We start from the raw sequence: 16,017 nt of genomic DNA, 5'->3' as shown, positions 1-16,017 counted from the left end.
TTTCAGGAAAGTAGTTGTTGAATTGACAACCATCCAGAGCTAAATCTCCCTGGAGTGGTAGATTGTGGGAAAACACATGTTGTTGTACACTTTCCTAACACAGGAAGGGGGTGGGGGTGTTAAGGGCTTAACATTTTTTAACCCAGGTCTCTGCCGAGATACAGTACATCTTCACTCTGTACGGATGTGTGTGAGTGTGTGTGCAACACATAAAGACCGATATCAACATACTAGAATCCTTTCTAGTGTGAGTGAGGGCATGCATATATGCATAAGCCTGCATAAAAGTGTGACAGCCTGTGATGTTTTTAGCTGGACTGTGCTGTTATGTGTCGTGTGTAGTAAACCTCTCTACGCAGTGAAAGCTCCGGGATGCATCTAAAAATACCATGGGCCCTGGAGGAAAGTGAGGATGGGAAACAATTTAGGCATAAGAAGAACACAGGGCTCCGAAGGGAAGTTTGCAGACAGGAGTCACCCTGTGTCCTGGAGGGGAAGGATTTCCCCTCATTCTTTCAAGCATGCAGGTTTGTTTTTTGATATTGCCTGAAAAATTAAATAAGTTTCCATGTGAAAGATGAGATGCCCTCTTTCGGTGGTATTATATTGAGTTGCACACTGTATCAAACCCAAACGTGCTTCTTGCTCTGTGTATATTGGCATTCAGGGTTGCACCAATCCAGGGTGGTACTGTACACTCATTAAGATCATTTCCGTCTGTGTGCGGAATTAAAAACAGATTTCTGTGAGATGAAGGATAGATAGGAGCAGACTTGTACACGAATCGTGAAGAGATGAGGAAGAGGAGGAGGAGGAGGAGGAGAGGGCGGGTAGTTAGGAGGAGGAGGAGGAGGGAATCCAGATGGGAAGGAGCAGCATCGGCGCCGCAGGAGAGAGATAGAGAGGGGAGACAGACTGCGGAGAAGACGCAAAGCTTCATCTTTGCCTGGAGATGAAAGATACTTTTTCTTACACTGAAGAAACGGATATCACTTGGTGCCGCCATGTATTTTGGTACGTAAACGATGGGTTTTAATCTCAAAAGAGTTGTTTGTTGTTGTTGTTAATAACGCAGCGGAGTCACTTGTTGATATGATGAGATGGATGTGAGCTTTGTGAAGTCAGTCACCTGCACAGTGGGATAGAGGCAGTGTTAGGGCAGATTCTTCAATACATCTCATAGACTTAAAGGCCACCATTATGGTCTATAGGTTTGTTTTAGTTCCAAGCCTTTTTATTGCGCTCTCCAATAATCATCAGAATAGCAGCATATATTCGTCAACAACATATGAGAGGTAACATACAATATAGGCAAAAAGCTCACAAAACAGAGACAAATTACCTTATATGAATCACTATGCATGCCTATACTGCGGAATGCTATATAGCCTACATTTCTTACAGGATTAGCCTGTAAACTATTGCTTTTTGATTATTCCATACAAGTTCTGGAAACTATATTTAACGATGAATCGCATTCGTAGGCTAGATAAGTAACATTTCAGATGCGTGTCACCTCATCCATCTGTTTCTTAAACTCATAAAGTCAATTCTTACATTAGCGTGCGGAGGTGGGGCGGCAGCACCTCCTGCTGGCCAAAGCGGAAAACAGTGGACATTTTATTTTACCTTTTCAAATAATCCGTGATAAAAAAAAAAATAATGTCAACAGTTTCTGTTGTGAGGCAGAGGGTGTGACGATGCCAATACAGCGGCGCATTGCAATCTTGGTGCCAAGCGTAACTATGTTTCTCTCGGTCCGCTGCCCAAAAAACCCACCATCCAAAAAAACTAGACCAAATTTCTAATTCTACTTTACTTTTATAGGGCACATGACACTATGGTGATAGTTAATTTCATCGTATGGATCATTGGGATGAAAAATAAATCGCGCACAGAAAACACGATGTCCATCGATCGTCAACATGTGAAAAGGGGAACTCAAAAAGACTAATCTGCTCTTATATGTAAAACTGTGAAGGTCCCAGACAAAAATACATGATCTTTGACGAAAACTCTCCACATGATTCCCAAACTGTCCGAGCAACATGGAAAAAAAAAGTGGGTCAAAGTAGTGCGTGCGAATGTCAATGATTGTCACAGCCTCTAACACACACACACACACACACACACACACACACACACACACACACACACACACACACACACACACACACACGAGACAAGGCGCACCTGACTGCGATCTTGATAAAACCCGATAAAAGAGTAAGTGGTAATGGCCCATATGTGTTAAGCCTGTGTGTTTACGTTTTTTTCACTTTTCAACTTTTCAGTTTGGGCCAAGCTTGTTGCAGCTTTAAATATCCTCGATCATGTTGATCACATTATAAACTTTACTCTAATATCTGCGTGCATGTAAGGTAGGCCTATCGCGCGCATGCATAGACTGTACGCGCATGCCTCATCTAGGGCACCCACCCCTACTGAAAATACGTCCCCGCGCGCATGCTAAAGCAAATACTCAAGTCAGACCAGACACATACTACCATAGCAGATACTACAACGTGACACACACACACACACACACACACACACACACACACACACACACACACACACACACACACACACACACACACACACACATAATTTGCGCTTGTTAATCAGACAATCAGACTAATGGCAGAGCGGATGGGTGTGTTGAGATTTTGATTATGATGATTACACATGTGGGCTGGTCCCGAATCAAACTGTAATCAAGCTCAGAGGACATGCTAACACCAGAAAACAAGCTGCCATAATCAGGACTCAGCAACACAAACAAGACGCTTGTCACACAACACTGTATGTGTGTGTGTGTGTGTGTGTGTGTGTGTGTGTGTGTGTGTGTGTGTGTGTGTGTGTGAATTTAATATTGATATAATAATGGGTTTTGTTTTTTAGCTGTAGCTGTGTAGATTATTTGATTAACCTTTAGTAACCCCCAAGTGAGTGAGTCACTGAGGGTGTGTGTGTGTGTGTGTGTGTGTGTGTGTGTGTGTGTGTGTGTGTGTGTGTGTGTGTGTGTGTGTCTGTGTGTGTGTTTGTATGTAAAAGCACATTTAGCCTCATGAGAAGACCTGACACAGCCTGAAGATCCTATATTTAAATAAAGCTCACAGAATGTAGAACGGCTATCAGAGTGTTATATTTATATATATAGTATTATTATTGTATTGTTACTGATGGATTAATGCGTAAGCAGGTTTTACTTGTTCAATATAACAATGTATCATATTACATAAAAAAATCTATGTTTTGTATGTAAAATCTTAATCTGCTTAATCTCTCATATGTAGTGAAGTAGAGATAGGACACAAGTGGAACACAATGGAACTACTCAAGTACAAGTACCTCAGAATTGTGCATTAGTACAGCATTGACTAAATGTATGTACTTTACTTCACTGCCAGTGCGGCTGAGTGGATGTTTCATATTCATTTAAGATAAAGTGATGTTTGATCTGAGTGACCCTTTATCCTATTTCAATAACTGCCAATGTGGATGAGTGAAACTGAAATAAGACAGAGGTCCACTCAGATCACACACTTTTTTTTTTCATCACCTCATCTATCTACCTGTCTCCTCCCTAGGTAGTGTGTGTCACAGCGCTCTGCTGCCGCTGGCCCGCCCGACGCTGGGCAGGACACGGCCCTCCCCAGACCCGAAGCCCCTCGTCCCCTTCCACCTGCTGCCTGGATTCACAGACGTGAGTACTGTCAATCATCGTAGTTGTTGCAGCAACCACGCTCACCAACTGTGCCTTTAAAAAAAATCTAAACCCAAATCGTTCACTTTATCATGCCGATGTGGAGGAGTTTATTTCATGGAACAGTCTGCGTGTGTGGAGTTATTTTTTCAATACACAGATGCATGAGCGAGCTGCCTACACCTTTCCTAATATATCACCTCTGATGCAGAGAGCTGCGACATTTCCACACAACCTGGGGGGTGGAGCTGATTCCTTGATATTCCTCACACAGTTTTTCTTAGAGCTGGCTGCCCTGGTGTTTGTGAAGGGTGAAGGTGGATAGAAACTAAGTTGGCCGAGTCCAAGCCCCAAAGAGAGTTAATGTTTCTGGCAGGGCTGATGTCTGATTTACAGGGGGATCGTGCTGTATGTCTCGATATACTCCTGGCTGTATGATGTACAAATCATCATGAAATTATTTTTAAGTAATGTAGCTTGACTACATAGCTGCAACATATTTACTGACAGTACAAAACAGTTTCTAACACCTCTATTTGTTTCGAGCACACAAAGCCAAGAAAACATGATGTGTTTTTTTGTCCTCACACGTTCGTTAATACCAAACCTATTACAAAACCTAAACTTGAGATGAAGTTGAGATGATTCATAAGCCCATCACTGAGTCTGGCAAAATACCCACTCTGAAGCAAAATTGACAATTTCCTTTTTGTACCTCCCTTCTCTTTACTTTGGTCTTGGCCTTTAAACCATGATTTGCTCTCAGATGTTAAGAAGATATATGTAGAGAGACCAATTGAGGGTTTAAAAGAAAGAGATGATTTTTAGCATTTGCTGGACTGCTAGTGCGCAGTGTCGTAAATCTATTCTCTGTGTGTGCGTGTGTCTCGCTCTTTGTCAAAAAGCCATTCTAAACCTGAGGAGTTCTTAGCCCCCTCCCCTCCATCTCTCTCTCCTCTTCTCTCCAGCCTTCTCACCCATCCCTTCCACTTTCCTGCATTGCTCTTGCTCCATCACCCTCTTCACTTCAGCTATATTCTCTTTTATTTTCCACTTTGTCTCCTACTGCCATCCTCCCCACCCCTCACCCTCTCATGCACTTTCTTGCTTTCAGAGTTTTGAAGTCCTCGCCTCTTCATCGCTTTCCCCACCGACCCTCCGCTCTCCTCTTTCTTTTTTCTCTTCATCCTTTACCACAATTTTTTTTACGTTGTCTTCCTCACGAAGCTGTCTCCCTTATAACTTACCATAGGTTGAAAAATGTCTTCAGAAAATCTCACATGGCCCTCTCCCTGCTGAGTCACATCCCCTTTCACCTTTTTATAACTGTCCTTTCTTCAATTTTCTTCCATTTCCAACACTCTGCAGTTTCAGGAATATTGTCAGCCCTATAAAAAGTTGCTGACCTTTACAGTGCTTGGTATTGGTTGGGTGTAATTTTGGAGATTTATGGCTTTCAACACAATGCAGTAAGAAAAGGAGCATTGGCTACATGGTTGGCATAAAGTGCAACATGCACATCAAGGGCCCTGTTCTGCCACCTCCATAGACTTTTGGGCTGCAACGATTATTTTTTATTATCAATTAATCTGCTGACTATTTTCTTGAATAATCGTTTCATCAGAAAATAATGAAAATGTCTATTGTAATATTTATGATTTCCCACAGCCCAACGTAACTTATTCAAAGTCTTCTTTTATCTCACAAACAATCCAAACCCAAAATATTCAGTTAACTATCATATAGAACAAGGAAAAGCACTGGATTAAGCAAATCATTTTTGCTTAAAATACATGACTGGAATAAAATAGTTTCTAATTAATTTTGTGTCAATTGATTAATCTGCCAATCGTTTCAGCTCCACCGTGTTCATTAGATTTATTACACTTTTGAGGTCAGGATAACATGTTCCTTAGTTGCTTAATTTTGATTTAAATATTAACAGAAGTCTATGGTAGAACTTAATATGCAAAATTAAGTTTTGTCTCCAGTATATTTTTATGCAAACTGGATCGCTCAGCATATTGTAAAGGGAATCTTCTCCCTCCTCAGATTTGAACCTGTGGATGTTAAGTAAATGGGCACACAGCTGAACTCGAGCTGTCTGCCTTTTCTCCTGGAATGTAGGTTTTTATGTGTGTGTGTCTGTGTGTGTATACGCCTGTGTTTTCTTGTGAATGTAGATGCTGTGTGCAGTTTGTTTGGTGCCCACATGTGGGTTGTCGTGGTTACAGGGTTGCGTGTGTGTGTGTGGATGTTTGTCTTGAGCCAGGGATCCAAAATGGGACTTCACTGGCTAGTTTGGCTTGTAGTTTAACAGAAATGGAAACAAAAACGTGCTCTTGTTTCCAAGCAAATACTAATTTAAATGACAAAGAACCAAAAGCAGCAACTCATTCATCATAAGCCACTCTTTTTTTGGGGTGCTTGACGTCATGCACTCACACACAGCTGTCACGCCCGTACACAATGTAAATCCAGGAACATTCATCATTATAAATGTTGAGGCTCTTGACTGCGCTCCAGGTAAAAGTCTGCTTTACTTCACTTGGCCATATGTTTCAGCTATAACTCACGCCATGGAGGAGAGCATGTCTGACACGCCACCACCCTGTGTGAGGAAATGAGAGAGAATGTACTGATTGATACTGAAGCTATGTGCTGGATGTTTTTATTTACTGTATCGTTCACTGAATTTACAGCTTTTATTGCTTTTAATGCCAGAATAAGCAGGGAGGGTATTATATTAGATTGGATTCAGCATGTGTTGTGTGTGTGTGTACAGAAGAAAGTAAGAAGGGCAAAATGACTTTGCCACAGGTGCTAGTCCACCTGAGTGCGGAGTGGGAGTGAAGGGGAAGAGAGTCCAGTGGGAGGCAGGAAGGTGACTTTTATCAGACGGAGACAAAAGGGAGAGGCAGAGAGTTCAGAGGGGAGCAGATGGAGGGGTGAAGTCAGGAATGTGTGATGGCAGGTCAGATGGTAATACAGGAGCCTTGGGGCCTGAGGAGGGAGGAAGACAGGCTTTTACTGATGTTGAAATGTTTAGTCTCATTCAGAGAAACGTAAAACTACGCTCTCATAAATGTTTAATGTGGCCATGTTGTTATTCATGTTCTATATTATACACTTAGCCTTTCGCCGTATATTTCCATGGCATGGTTATTACAGAAGTCTAGTTAATGATTTCTTAATTTTTATGATTTCATGATTGGTATTTTAAATATGATGAACAATAGAACTGTGTGTGTTTTTATATGTGTTTGCTCAACTTTTACATAGACAAACAGCTGCAGGGAAACAGAGAGCAATAAAAGACCAATGACTGCAGAAATGCATTCCTGCGCAGCTGCCTAGAGTGATGATCAAAGAAAATGAATGCACGCACGCACACACACACACACACACACACACACACACACACACACACACACACACACACATTGCAATTTTAATGTTTGAAGAGCAAATAATTAAATTTTGGCACTAAAGAAACAAGCTAAATCTCCAGTACAGTGATACAGACAGTATATTCTACGGGCTTACAGCAGCACTAGCTGGCTGGCCCACAACAACATATACATTTTCGCATCACCTCTATCCAGATTTCCATAAAGCCTCCCTGGTTGTGGCTGGTTATATGGCTCCCTACATTTCATCACAGGTAATGGGTTTGTTTTGCTCCACAAAGGCCGGTTGGGTTTTATTGTGCTGAGTATATGTGCTCATTAAACCTACCGGTAGGTAATGTCCAGAGGTGCACAGTACTGTGTGGTCAGATACTGGTATAGTCTTCATGTTCATGTTACAGGACAACACAGCACAACACATGATAAAAACTTTATCGCAAGGAATGTTTCTAAACCCCACCTTCATTTCGAACTCTCTGTGTCTGTCTGGAAAGACCATCAGCAGGATCTGAGTCTTCTTGGAAAATGACTGGGTGAGGCTTGGCTCTCAGTATGACACACTCACCCCCTGTAGGTTTGAAAGGTGACTGTAAAATGTTTATATTTTTCTCCATCATGGAGAGCGGAGGCTGTGGTGGTCACACTGGACTTGTTGGACTGGCATAGTTACATGTTTTTGTGCATTACCGACTTCCCCGCTGTCCATTGATGCTGCATTTTGTTTAAGAAGGTTAGCCAATTAGTTAGCTAAGATGAAGTGGTTCTGACCAATGGAAGAGCAGGAAGCTTTAACCAGCGAGCAAACTTGCAAGCTTGATAGAAAATTGAGATAGAAGCCGTTAATCTAGCCATAGAAAAAAGGGTGTGTGATGCTGCAAGAGTGGTTTGACAGGTTTATGTGAATATGAAAAAGAATTCTGCCATAAAACATGTCACCATTGGAACTAGAAGGGCACTCGGAGAGTGCAGACCTCCGCCTACAAATACCCTATCTCGCATTGTTAATGAAAGTGAAACATAGTTTGTGTTTCCTCCCTGTGATTTGCATTAGCTCTAAAAATATAACGGGTTCTTCCTTGGCCCATGCTACACCCTTCCACCAGTTTCATGAAAATGGGGCCACTAGTTTTGCCGTAATACTGCTGACAAACAGACAATCAAACCAACTAACCAACAAACAAATCCAAACGAGATCCAAGCTGATCACAGCCTCTGTTCTGCATGATGGAGCAAACTACAAGCCTTTGACTGCCACCTTTAAAACATACAGGGGTTGAGTGTTTTTTTTAAAGATTATCTTTTGGGCTTTTCTGCCTTTCATTTTTTAATAGAACAGCTAGGTGAGAAAGGGGAGCGACATCCAGGAAATCGTCACAGGTTGGATTTGAACCCTGGACCTCTGCGTCGAGGCATAAACCTCTCAGTACATGTGCGCCTGCTCTACCACTGACTCAACCCGGCCACAGATTGCATGTCTTTAAGTCACTTTAATCCTGTTGGGGTTAGTCAGTGTAGGGCACGTCATTTACACTCTAGTGTGTTCATTCATGCCCGGGTGCCAGACAAGCTACTCCCCCATTCAGCTCCTTCTTACAACCCCCACCTCTAACCTGAGATATTATGAATCTGTTATCTGGAAAGGGGCACATTAGCTTGCAGAGAACATGTCATTAACACCTAAGGTGTTCACTTTCACTACCTAGTCTTGCCTTTCACAACCCTAACCAGTCATTACCTTAAAGTTATGCCTCTCCTTTGTTGCAGATGGATCACATCCATAAAGCTCTGATTGGCCCAGGCATCGGGCTAACCTCGCCGCTGAAAAGGAAGCAAAGTTCCTGCGGAGTCTGTCGACTGAGGTTCAACTCTGAGGTGGGCGTTGTCATGTGGGAAATGCACACTTTGAATTGTTTTTCTTTCAGGGTAATTTTATTTCTCACACACACCCTTACATGACAGTTGAACGTTGTGGTAGGCCTGCACTTAGGTTAGACCTTCCCTGTTTCATAACTGGGTGAAATGTGCACACCTCTTAATATTTGACCTTTGTAAAGCATTCATTATTTATTGTGCTTATTACAAAATTATTCATAAACAAGCACTATTTTGTGCTGAACTGCAATGCAATGTCACCACTCCTATTACATTACAAACGTGTTGGACCGTTGTTACTCTAGAGTAAAACATTTGTCAAACTTTGTTTTGGAGCTACATTCACTAAAGTCATGTATTGTTGCTTAAAATGAAAAAAAAAACAAACAAACAAAAACATTGTCAGGTTCACATAACTAAATAATTGTGTAATTAGTTTATACCTTATTTTTACCATACCTTGGACCTTACCTTGTTTGTTGTTGTGTGCACAGGTGCAGGCTTCTTCCCACTACAGTGGCACCAAACACGCAAAAAGGCTGAAAGCAATGGACGCCCCTGATTCACAGATCAGGACCTCTGAACTGGTCGCCAAGGAAACCACATCGCAAATCCTCCCGTCACCCTGCTCACAGCCCTCCAGCTCTGACACAACATCAGGAGGTGTGTGTCTCTGCAGGCACGCATGCTTCCTGTGTGTGTGTGTGTGTGTGTGTGTGTGTGTGTGTGTGTGTGTGTGTGTGTGTGTGTGTGTGTGTAGACATCAAATGTATGAAAGCCTTAGATATATGAATGTATGGCTCAAACCTTCTTTTCCCAGTCACGACTTTAACTCTTTGATGTGATAAACCCCCTGCTGCTTTGGGTTTCACAGTGAAGAGATTAAAGGTTGAGCATTATCCTTCACTATTCCTTCATATCTACATTTACTGACCTCTTAAGTAGCCTCCTGAGATCAAACGCACATTAAAAATGCTTTGAATATGATCCATTGGTGGGTAATTATACTGTGTGTGTGTGTGTGTGTGTGTGTGTGTGTGTGTGTGTGTGTGTGTGTGTGTGTGTGTGTGTGTGTGTGTGTGTTTGGAAATGTGTCAATATAAGTGTGGTGGTGTGTCAAAGCATCAACTGTTTTTCTCACATGTCTGTATATGCGTGTGCCAGTCCTGATGTGCTACTTTTGCATGTGTGGGCGTTAGGGAATGAAAATAATACATTTGGCTGCAAGCTAAAAAAGCAAAAAAAAAGATTGAAGAATTGTACTTGACATCGCCAATGTGAGAGTGTGTTTGAAGAGTGAAAGAATGAGTGATCATTTCCAGTTTGGACTTAGTCGGGAGAGCTCTCTGAAGATTACTTCAGCAAACAGCCTATGCCTACTCTAAGAGTGGGGAGTCAATGGTAACAAACAGAAACCCACTCAGCCAGGCAGAGCTAATCACTGTTATTAGCAAAGAGTGAATCCTTATATCAGCACGCGCTCCTCCAGGGAACCTCTACAAGTCGGGCTTACAAAAGATAATAGAGCCAAATCATCTTGATACAAAACTATGGGTTGAAGTGCTGGGAGGCAGATCCTTGGGGAAATCATTGATTTTTAGTGCGATTAGAGAGGTTGATAGAACTCCTAATCACCTGCAGCATGGTGAGGTTTTTTTTTTATTTTTTATTTTTTTATCTCTGAGCATGTCATGAAATTGGTGCTTCTTATTTTAAGCAATAATGTGTTGGAAAATGTTCAAGTTAGTCTCATCTGACTTTCTCTGTCTCCCTCTCTCTTGCTTGCTTTCTATTCTCTTTCTGTTTTTTTATTACCACATTTGATTCTCACACTTCTTATGCTGTCATATTAATATCTTTCTGTTTCTGTCTGCGTTTATTTCAGATCCCTCAGCCCCAAACCTTACCTTAGAGGTAGCACCATCGAGCAGCGGCCCCACTAAAACTGTGAATGCACCCTCTGACCCCTCCCTGTCGCCTGTCCCGAAGACACCAGAGAAAGAGACACAAAGAGACGAAGAGGTGGACGTGGCTCCGGAAGAGGAAACAGAAGAAGAGAAAGCTATACGCCTTCTCTACTGCTCCCTCTGTAAGGTCGCTGTGAACTCTGCCTCCCAGCTGCAGGCCCACAACATTGGTGAGAGACTGTAGGCGCTGCTGAAGTCAAGCATAGCCCGCTTGTGCTATATGTTTGAGGCTCGATTGACTTGACTTTATATCTGCTCAGGCACTAAGCACAAGACAATGCTGGAGGCAAGGAGTGGTGGTGGAGCCATCAAGTCCTTCCCGAGGACGGGGATCAAGGCCAAGTTGGTCGCGGCAGCTGAGTCGTCAACTGGACTCCAGAACAAAACTTTCCACTGTGAGATCTGCGATGTGCATGTCAACTCTGAGACCCAGCTCAAACAGGTCAGTTGCTGGAAATGTCTGGTCAGTAACAAAGTTCAGAATGGTGGTAGTTGTTATACTGATTAACACTTAGAGGAATTACAGAGCTAAGTTTAGGCAGCAGTGGCGATATGGGATCATTGAGATGATCCCATATGAACAGACTTGTGACTTTAATGGTCTCTCTGAAGAGAAAAGGCTTTGTTTGTTATGTAATTTAAGTCAAATTGAATACAAAGTCCATTTCATGTTTTAAAGCTCATTATATGATTTAAGGGCCACATTTATTAATAAAAATGTCCATCATTTTTGTTATTCTGTGTTAGAGGCAGGGCATCTTATTCATGGCAGATTGTATTGGTTGAGTTTAGGACAGAAGACACAAATATTTGTTTGCATTGCAATTTTGTGTTCTTGTCTGAAAATCGTTTCACTGCAACATTGTTTTTTAGTGGTACTAAAAGTACTCAAATCCTTCACTAAGTAAAAGTACCAATCAAACAGTTTTAAATACTTCATTATAAGCAAAGGTCAATCATACTTAACTCATTATAATCAGCAAAAAGTGCTCACTCTGTAGAAAATTGTCCCCTTTGACTGATATATTATTATTAGGGCTGTCAGCATTAACGCGTTAATCGCGATGCGATTAAGGGCCGAGCATAACGCGTACATTTTTTTTAATCACATTAATCGCATACCGGCATTTATTAATTTAGTTTACACTTCACTCGGCTTCGTGTCGTGCCTAACAACGCCCCTTAGCTGTTCTAAAATCACTAGAATCTAGCTAGGCTACTATTGACAATTGACCCTTTGCCACACCTTTACTTATCATCAAGCTGCCATACTTCCTTGTAACACATCCTGCTGCTGCAGGCTGCAGGCATGATGGAGAAAGACAGCAGCAACACAATTCTGAATGGCGCTTTTTATTTTCCAAAACTCCTGGATGGCTCAGGAGACAAGTCGAAAGCCATATGCACATTGTGTAAAGCTGAATTAAAATATCACTGAAGCACGTCAAGCTTGATCTACCACCTACGAGCTAAGCATAGTACGGTTAACGTGACTCAGGTTGATGCTAGCAGGCTCAGGCAAAGCAGTATTTTGGAGAGTGCTACTTGCCGACCTGTGGCTGTAACCAAATCCCAAAAAATAAATAATAACACATACAAATCTTAAAGTCAAGTTCATAAAGCAACTTTCTTTGCATTCATTTGATTCCCGATCAAGATACACTGGTAAGAATTGCTTTCCATTGTTAATATGTAATTCAAAACAGTTCTGAAATGAAAATTAATAGAATTTTAATCATGTGATAAAACATGCGATTAATCGCGATTAACTATAGAAATTCAGCGATTAATCGCGATTAAGAAAAAATGTATCGTTTGACAGCCCTAATTATTATATATGAAATTACTTGTTTGTGTAAGTAGCATTTTACTGATGAAGCTGGTTGAGGTGGAGCTACTTTAACTACTTTACTGTCGTTTGTCCAGTGGTTTTCAACCTGTGGGTCCGGCCCTGTCCAAAGGGTCACAAGATAAATCTGAGAGGTTGGGAAATGATTAATTGGAGAGGAAAGAAGAAAAAACAAAGTTCTGCTACACAAATTTGTATTTATTTTTTGGGACTTTCCTCTAACCTTTGCTGACTGGATCATTTTACCTCTTTGGGCTTTGAACAGTTATTTAAATGAAACCATCTGAAAAGTTTAGAGGGGAACTCACTCTTTGGTGGAACTGAAAATTCCACATAGACATCTGAAACATGACAAAAGGCCCCAAGTACACACTGCTTTTTGTAAGAGTTCAGAAATCCAAAAGATTGGGAACCACTGGTTTAATCTTTAACAGTGTGTTTTAATTTAATAATTCAGCATTAAGCATTTTAAGCCTGTATTTGTGACAGGACAGCTTAGACATGAAAGGGGAGAGAGCTGCAGGTCGGAATCGAACCCGCTGCGTCGAGGACTGAGCCTCTGTATATGGACACGCGCGCTACCAGATGTGCAAGCCAGGCGCCCAAGATATGTCTTTTAATGCAAAATCTAAACAGTGACTAGCAACTGTAACTGTCAGATAAATAATGGAGTACAAAAAGTACAAGATTTGCCTCTTATCTGAATTGTTGTGGAGTATAAATATAAAGTAGCATAACATGGAAGTACTAAAATAAATATACAAGTGCCTCAAAATTGTACTTACAGTAAGAACAATACTTGAGTAAATGTACTTAGTCTTTTCATCTTTTTGTGTGTAGTACAAATGTGCATGACACAATAAAGAACACCAACTGACCGTAGTTGCTACGTCGCTCGAGCAGAGTGAACACCGTGTACAGAAACTGGCTCATCACACTTCTTACTGGTTAGTTCCTCTTCTGAATGTAAAGCTATGAAAAGGTCAGCTGTCACACAGATTCGCCACTCACTCAGTTGAGCTGCTCAAAGGCACAAACAGATTCATCATCACTTTATCCGTCATGCATTACAGAAAGTCAATTTCAGGACCGTGCATATTTTATTCCAAATCACAGTGTGAACATCTCACACCTGTCGCTGCAGGTGAGTTCACTGAAGATAATGAGCATAAACCAGGTGGCTTGACTTCCTGACCAGGTTTCAAGGCACTGAGCTGTGGATAAAGCCTTCTCCTACTTTGCTCCTGGACTTGGAATAATCTGCATAGCACTAAATGATCTAATGATCTAAATGATCTAGTCCCCTGGGAAAGAATTAAAGCCTATGTCCATGTAACTAAGAAAGGCAACTGCTTTATTTGAGCTGGATTTAGTCTCTACCTTTTGTGTTTGATGATTGTATTTCCTGTTTGTTGTGTTTCATTTCTATCTATCTATCTATGATTTAAAAAAAACTGCTATATCGGCATGCAGGTCTCCCTCGGGAAAGAGATTTTCATCTCAAGGGACATCCTGGTTAAATAAAAGCTAAATAAACAAAAAGAAAACAAAGCTACTGAGCCTATGTTTGAGCCAGCATTTGAATATGATGTTGGCATCTTTGTTCGTGATATGAATGCACAGTCTTTGGTCTGACTGTTTAAAAGTTAACTTTGGCCAGGTGCTCATGAATATTTGGCAGTTCACAGCTGATTGTGTGGCCGTAGCCATCTGTTTGTGCTTGTCAATCAAATAAAAAAAAATTCCAAACCTGCCCCCTCATGAATATTTTAAATCTCAAAGTCAGAGCCAACAAAATATCGAAATATTGCCTGAATCGTCGAAATAGGAACTTTGATTTCCTCTTCTCTGATTATCCAAATTTCCAAACAAAGGTCGACTGATGCCTTCTTGCTTTGTCTGCTCCATCTTTATCCTGCTGCCTGCGTCTGTCTGGTGTTTATCTGTCTGTTTCTCTCCTCCACACCAGCACATCAGCAGTAGGAGACACAAGGATAGAGCAGCAGGTAAACCAGCCAAGCCTAAATTCAGCCCTTACACTCCCACCCAGCGCCATCAGAGTTTCCAAGCAGTGAGTACTCTGCTGTTGCTTAATTTACTTTCATCCCTTATCATTGTGTTTGTGTACGCTTCCAATGAAACAAATCATCAGAGATATGGGTTGAAAAGTCTTATGTCTGAAATGAAAATGATGTAATCCTAAAAAATTGTGAGAGGGACAAAAAGGCAGATTACATTAAAAGGAGACAGATTCATGATAAGATTGTTTGGCAGTAAATTAGGCAGCTTGTACTCTAATTTGCCAAGTAGCTGCTAAGACTTTATCTCCTTGTCCTTCTCTGGTTTCCCACTTAAACTGCTCAATGTCCTTTTGAGAGAAAAAGAACAATCTTGATTGCAGTTTGTTTGTCTGGCTTTTTCCTCCTCAGATTGGTCTCGCTCTACGGAAAAACCAAGAGCTGACCAAACCTATGGCCTCCTGTCTTCTACAGCGTCAACTTTCCGTTGCTGCCGCTGCTGCTGCCATGGCAACAATGCCCCCCTTCCCTCTCCGCCCTGCCTCGAGCCCCGCCCTGTTTCAGAGTCAGCCCATCCCCCAGGCGCTACTGCATCCGGCCCCTGGACCCATCTGTTCAACACACACATCGGTTCTTTTTTCCCCTTACTCACCCCGTCAAGGTCTCAATCAGCTGTGAACTGCAGCTAAAGGCAGACCTGAGACCTGAACAAGATGTGATATAAGACAGGGCTTACAGTGCTCTGGGGGTGTCATGGACCAGGACTGAAGATTATTTGCTGTGGCCAAAACCATAAAGTAGAATGGGATGGAGGAAGCACAAAGCAGCAAATGAGCTAAAACAAGAGCGCGTGTGTGTGTGAATGTGTGCGAGTGCATAGCGCAGATATAGCCATCATAGAGGGCCAACTTTTTTTGGACTACTGGACTTTTGCTGCACTACTGCTTCATTCCCCCAGTAATAAACAAGTTTTATAGATGCTGATAATCTATATGACAATCAAGAAAATCTCTCTTACAATGGACAGTTTAATTCATAGACATAAGAAAGATGCATGATGGTAAACTTCTATGATGACTATAGCTGTGTGTGTTTGTGTGTACAGATATGCATATGAGTATGGATGCCAATCAGAGCATGCTTGACGACGGATGTTTATTATTTTCTAATAAACAATAGCTGTGGATACTCA

The 16,017-nt window shown here is 41.6% G+C and overlaps 1 protein-coding gene across 3 annotated transcripts; it reads left to right on the top strand.

The window, feature by feature from the left end:
• Positions 1-848: 848 nt before the first annotated feature.
• LOC144529191 (zinc finger protein 385D-like) lies at positions 849-16,017 on the top strand. Of its 3 annotated transcripts, none has more exons than XM_078268187.1 (8): positions 849-1,014; positions 3,598-3,709; positions 8,884-8,991; positions 9,486-9,654; positions 10,877-11,128; positions 11,219-11,400; positions 14,777-14,813; positions 15,237-16,017. In XM_078268187.1, the coding sequence occupies exons 1-8, from the start codon at positions 953-955 to the stop codon at positions 15,512-15,514; spliced, it is 1,200 nt and encodes a 399-aa protein (XP_078124313.1). In that variant the 5' UTR covers positions 849-952; the 3' UTR covers positions 15,515-16,017. The 3 variants fall into 3 exon arrangements, with proteins under 3 accessions (XP_078124313.1, XP_078124311.1, XP_078124312.1); XM_078268185.1 differs by having other exon boundaries at positions 850-1,014; positions 14,777-14,878; XM_078268186.1 differs by having other exon boundaries at positions 900-1,014; positions 3,594-3,709; positions 14,777-14,878.

Source organism: Sander vitreus, chromosome 14, assembly GCF_031162955.1.
Source record: "Sander vitreus isolate 19-12246 chromosome 14, sanVit1, whole genome shotgun sequence".
Classification (NCBI taxonomy): Eukaryota; Metazoa; Chordata; class Actinopteri; order Perciformes; family Percidae; genus Sander; species Sander vitreus.
This window is presented reverse-complemented; position numbering and strand designations above follow the sequence as displayed.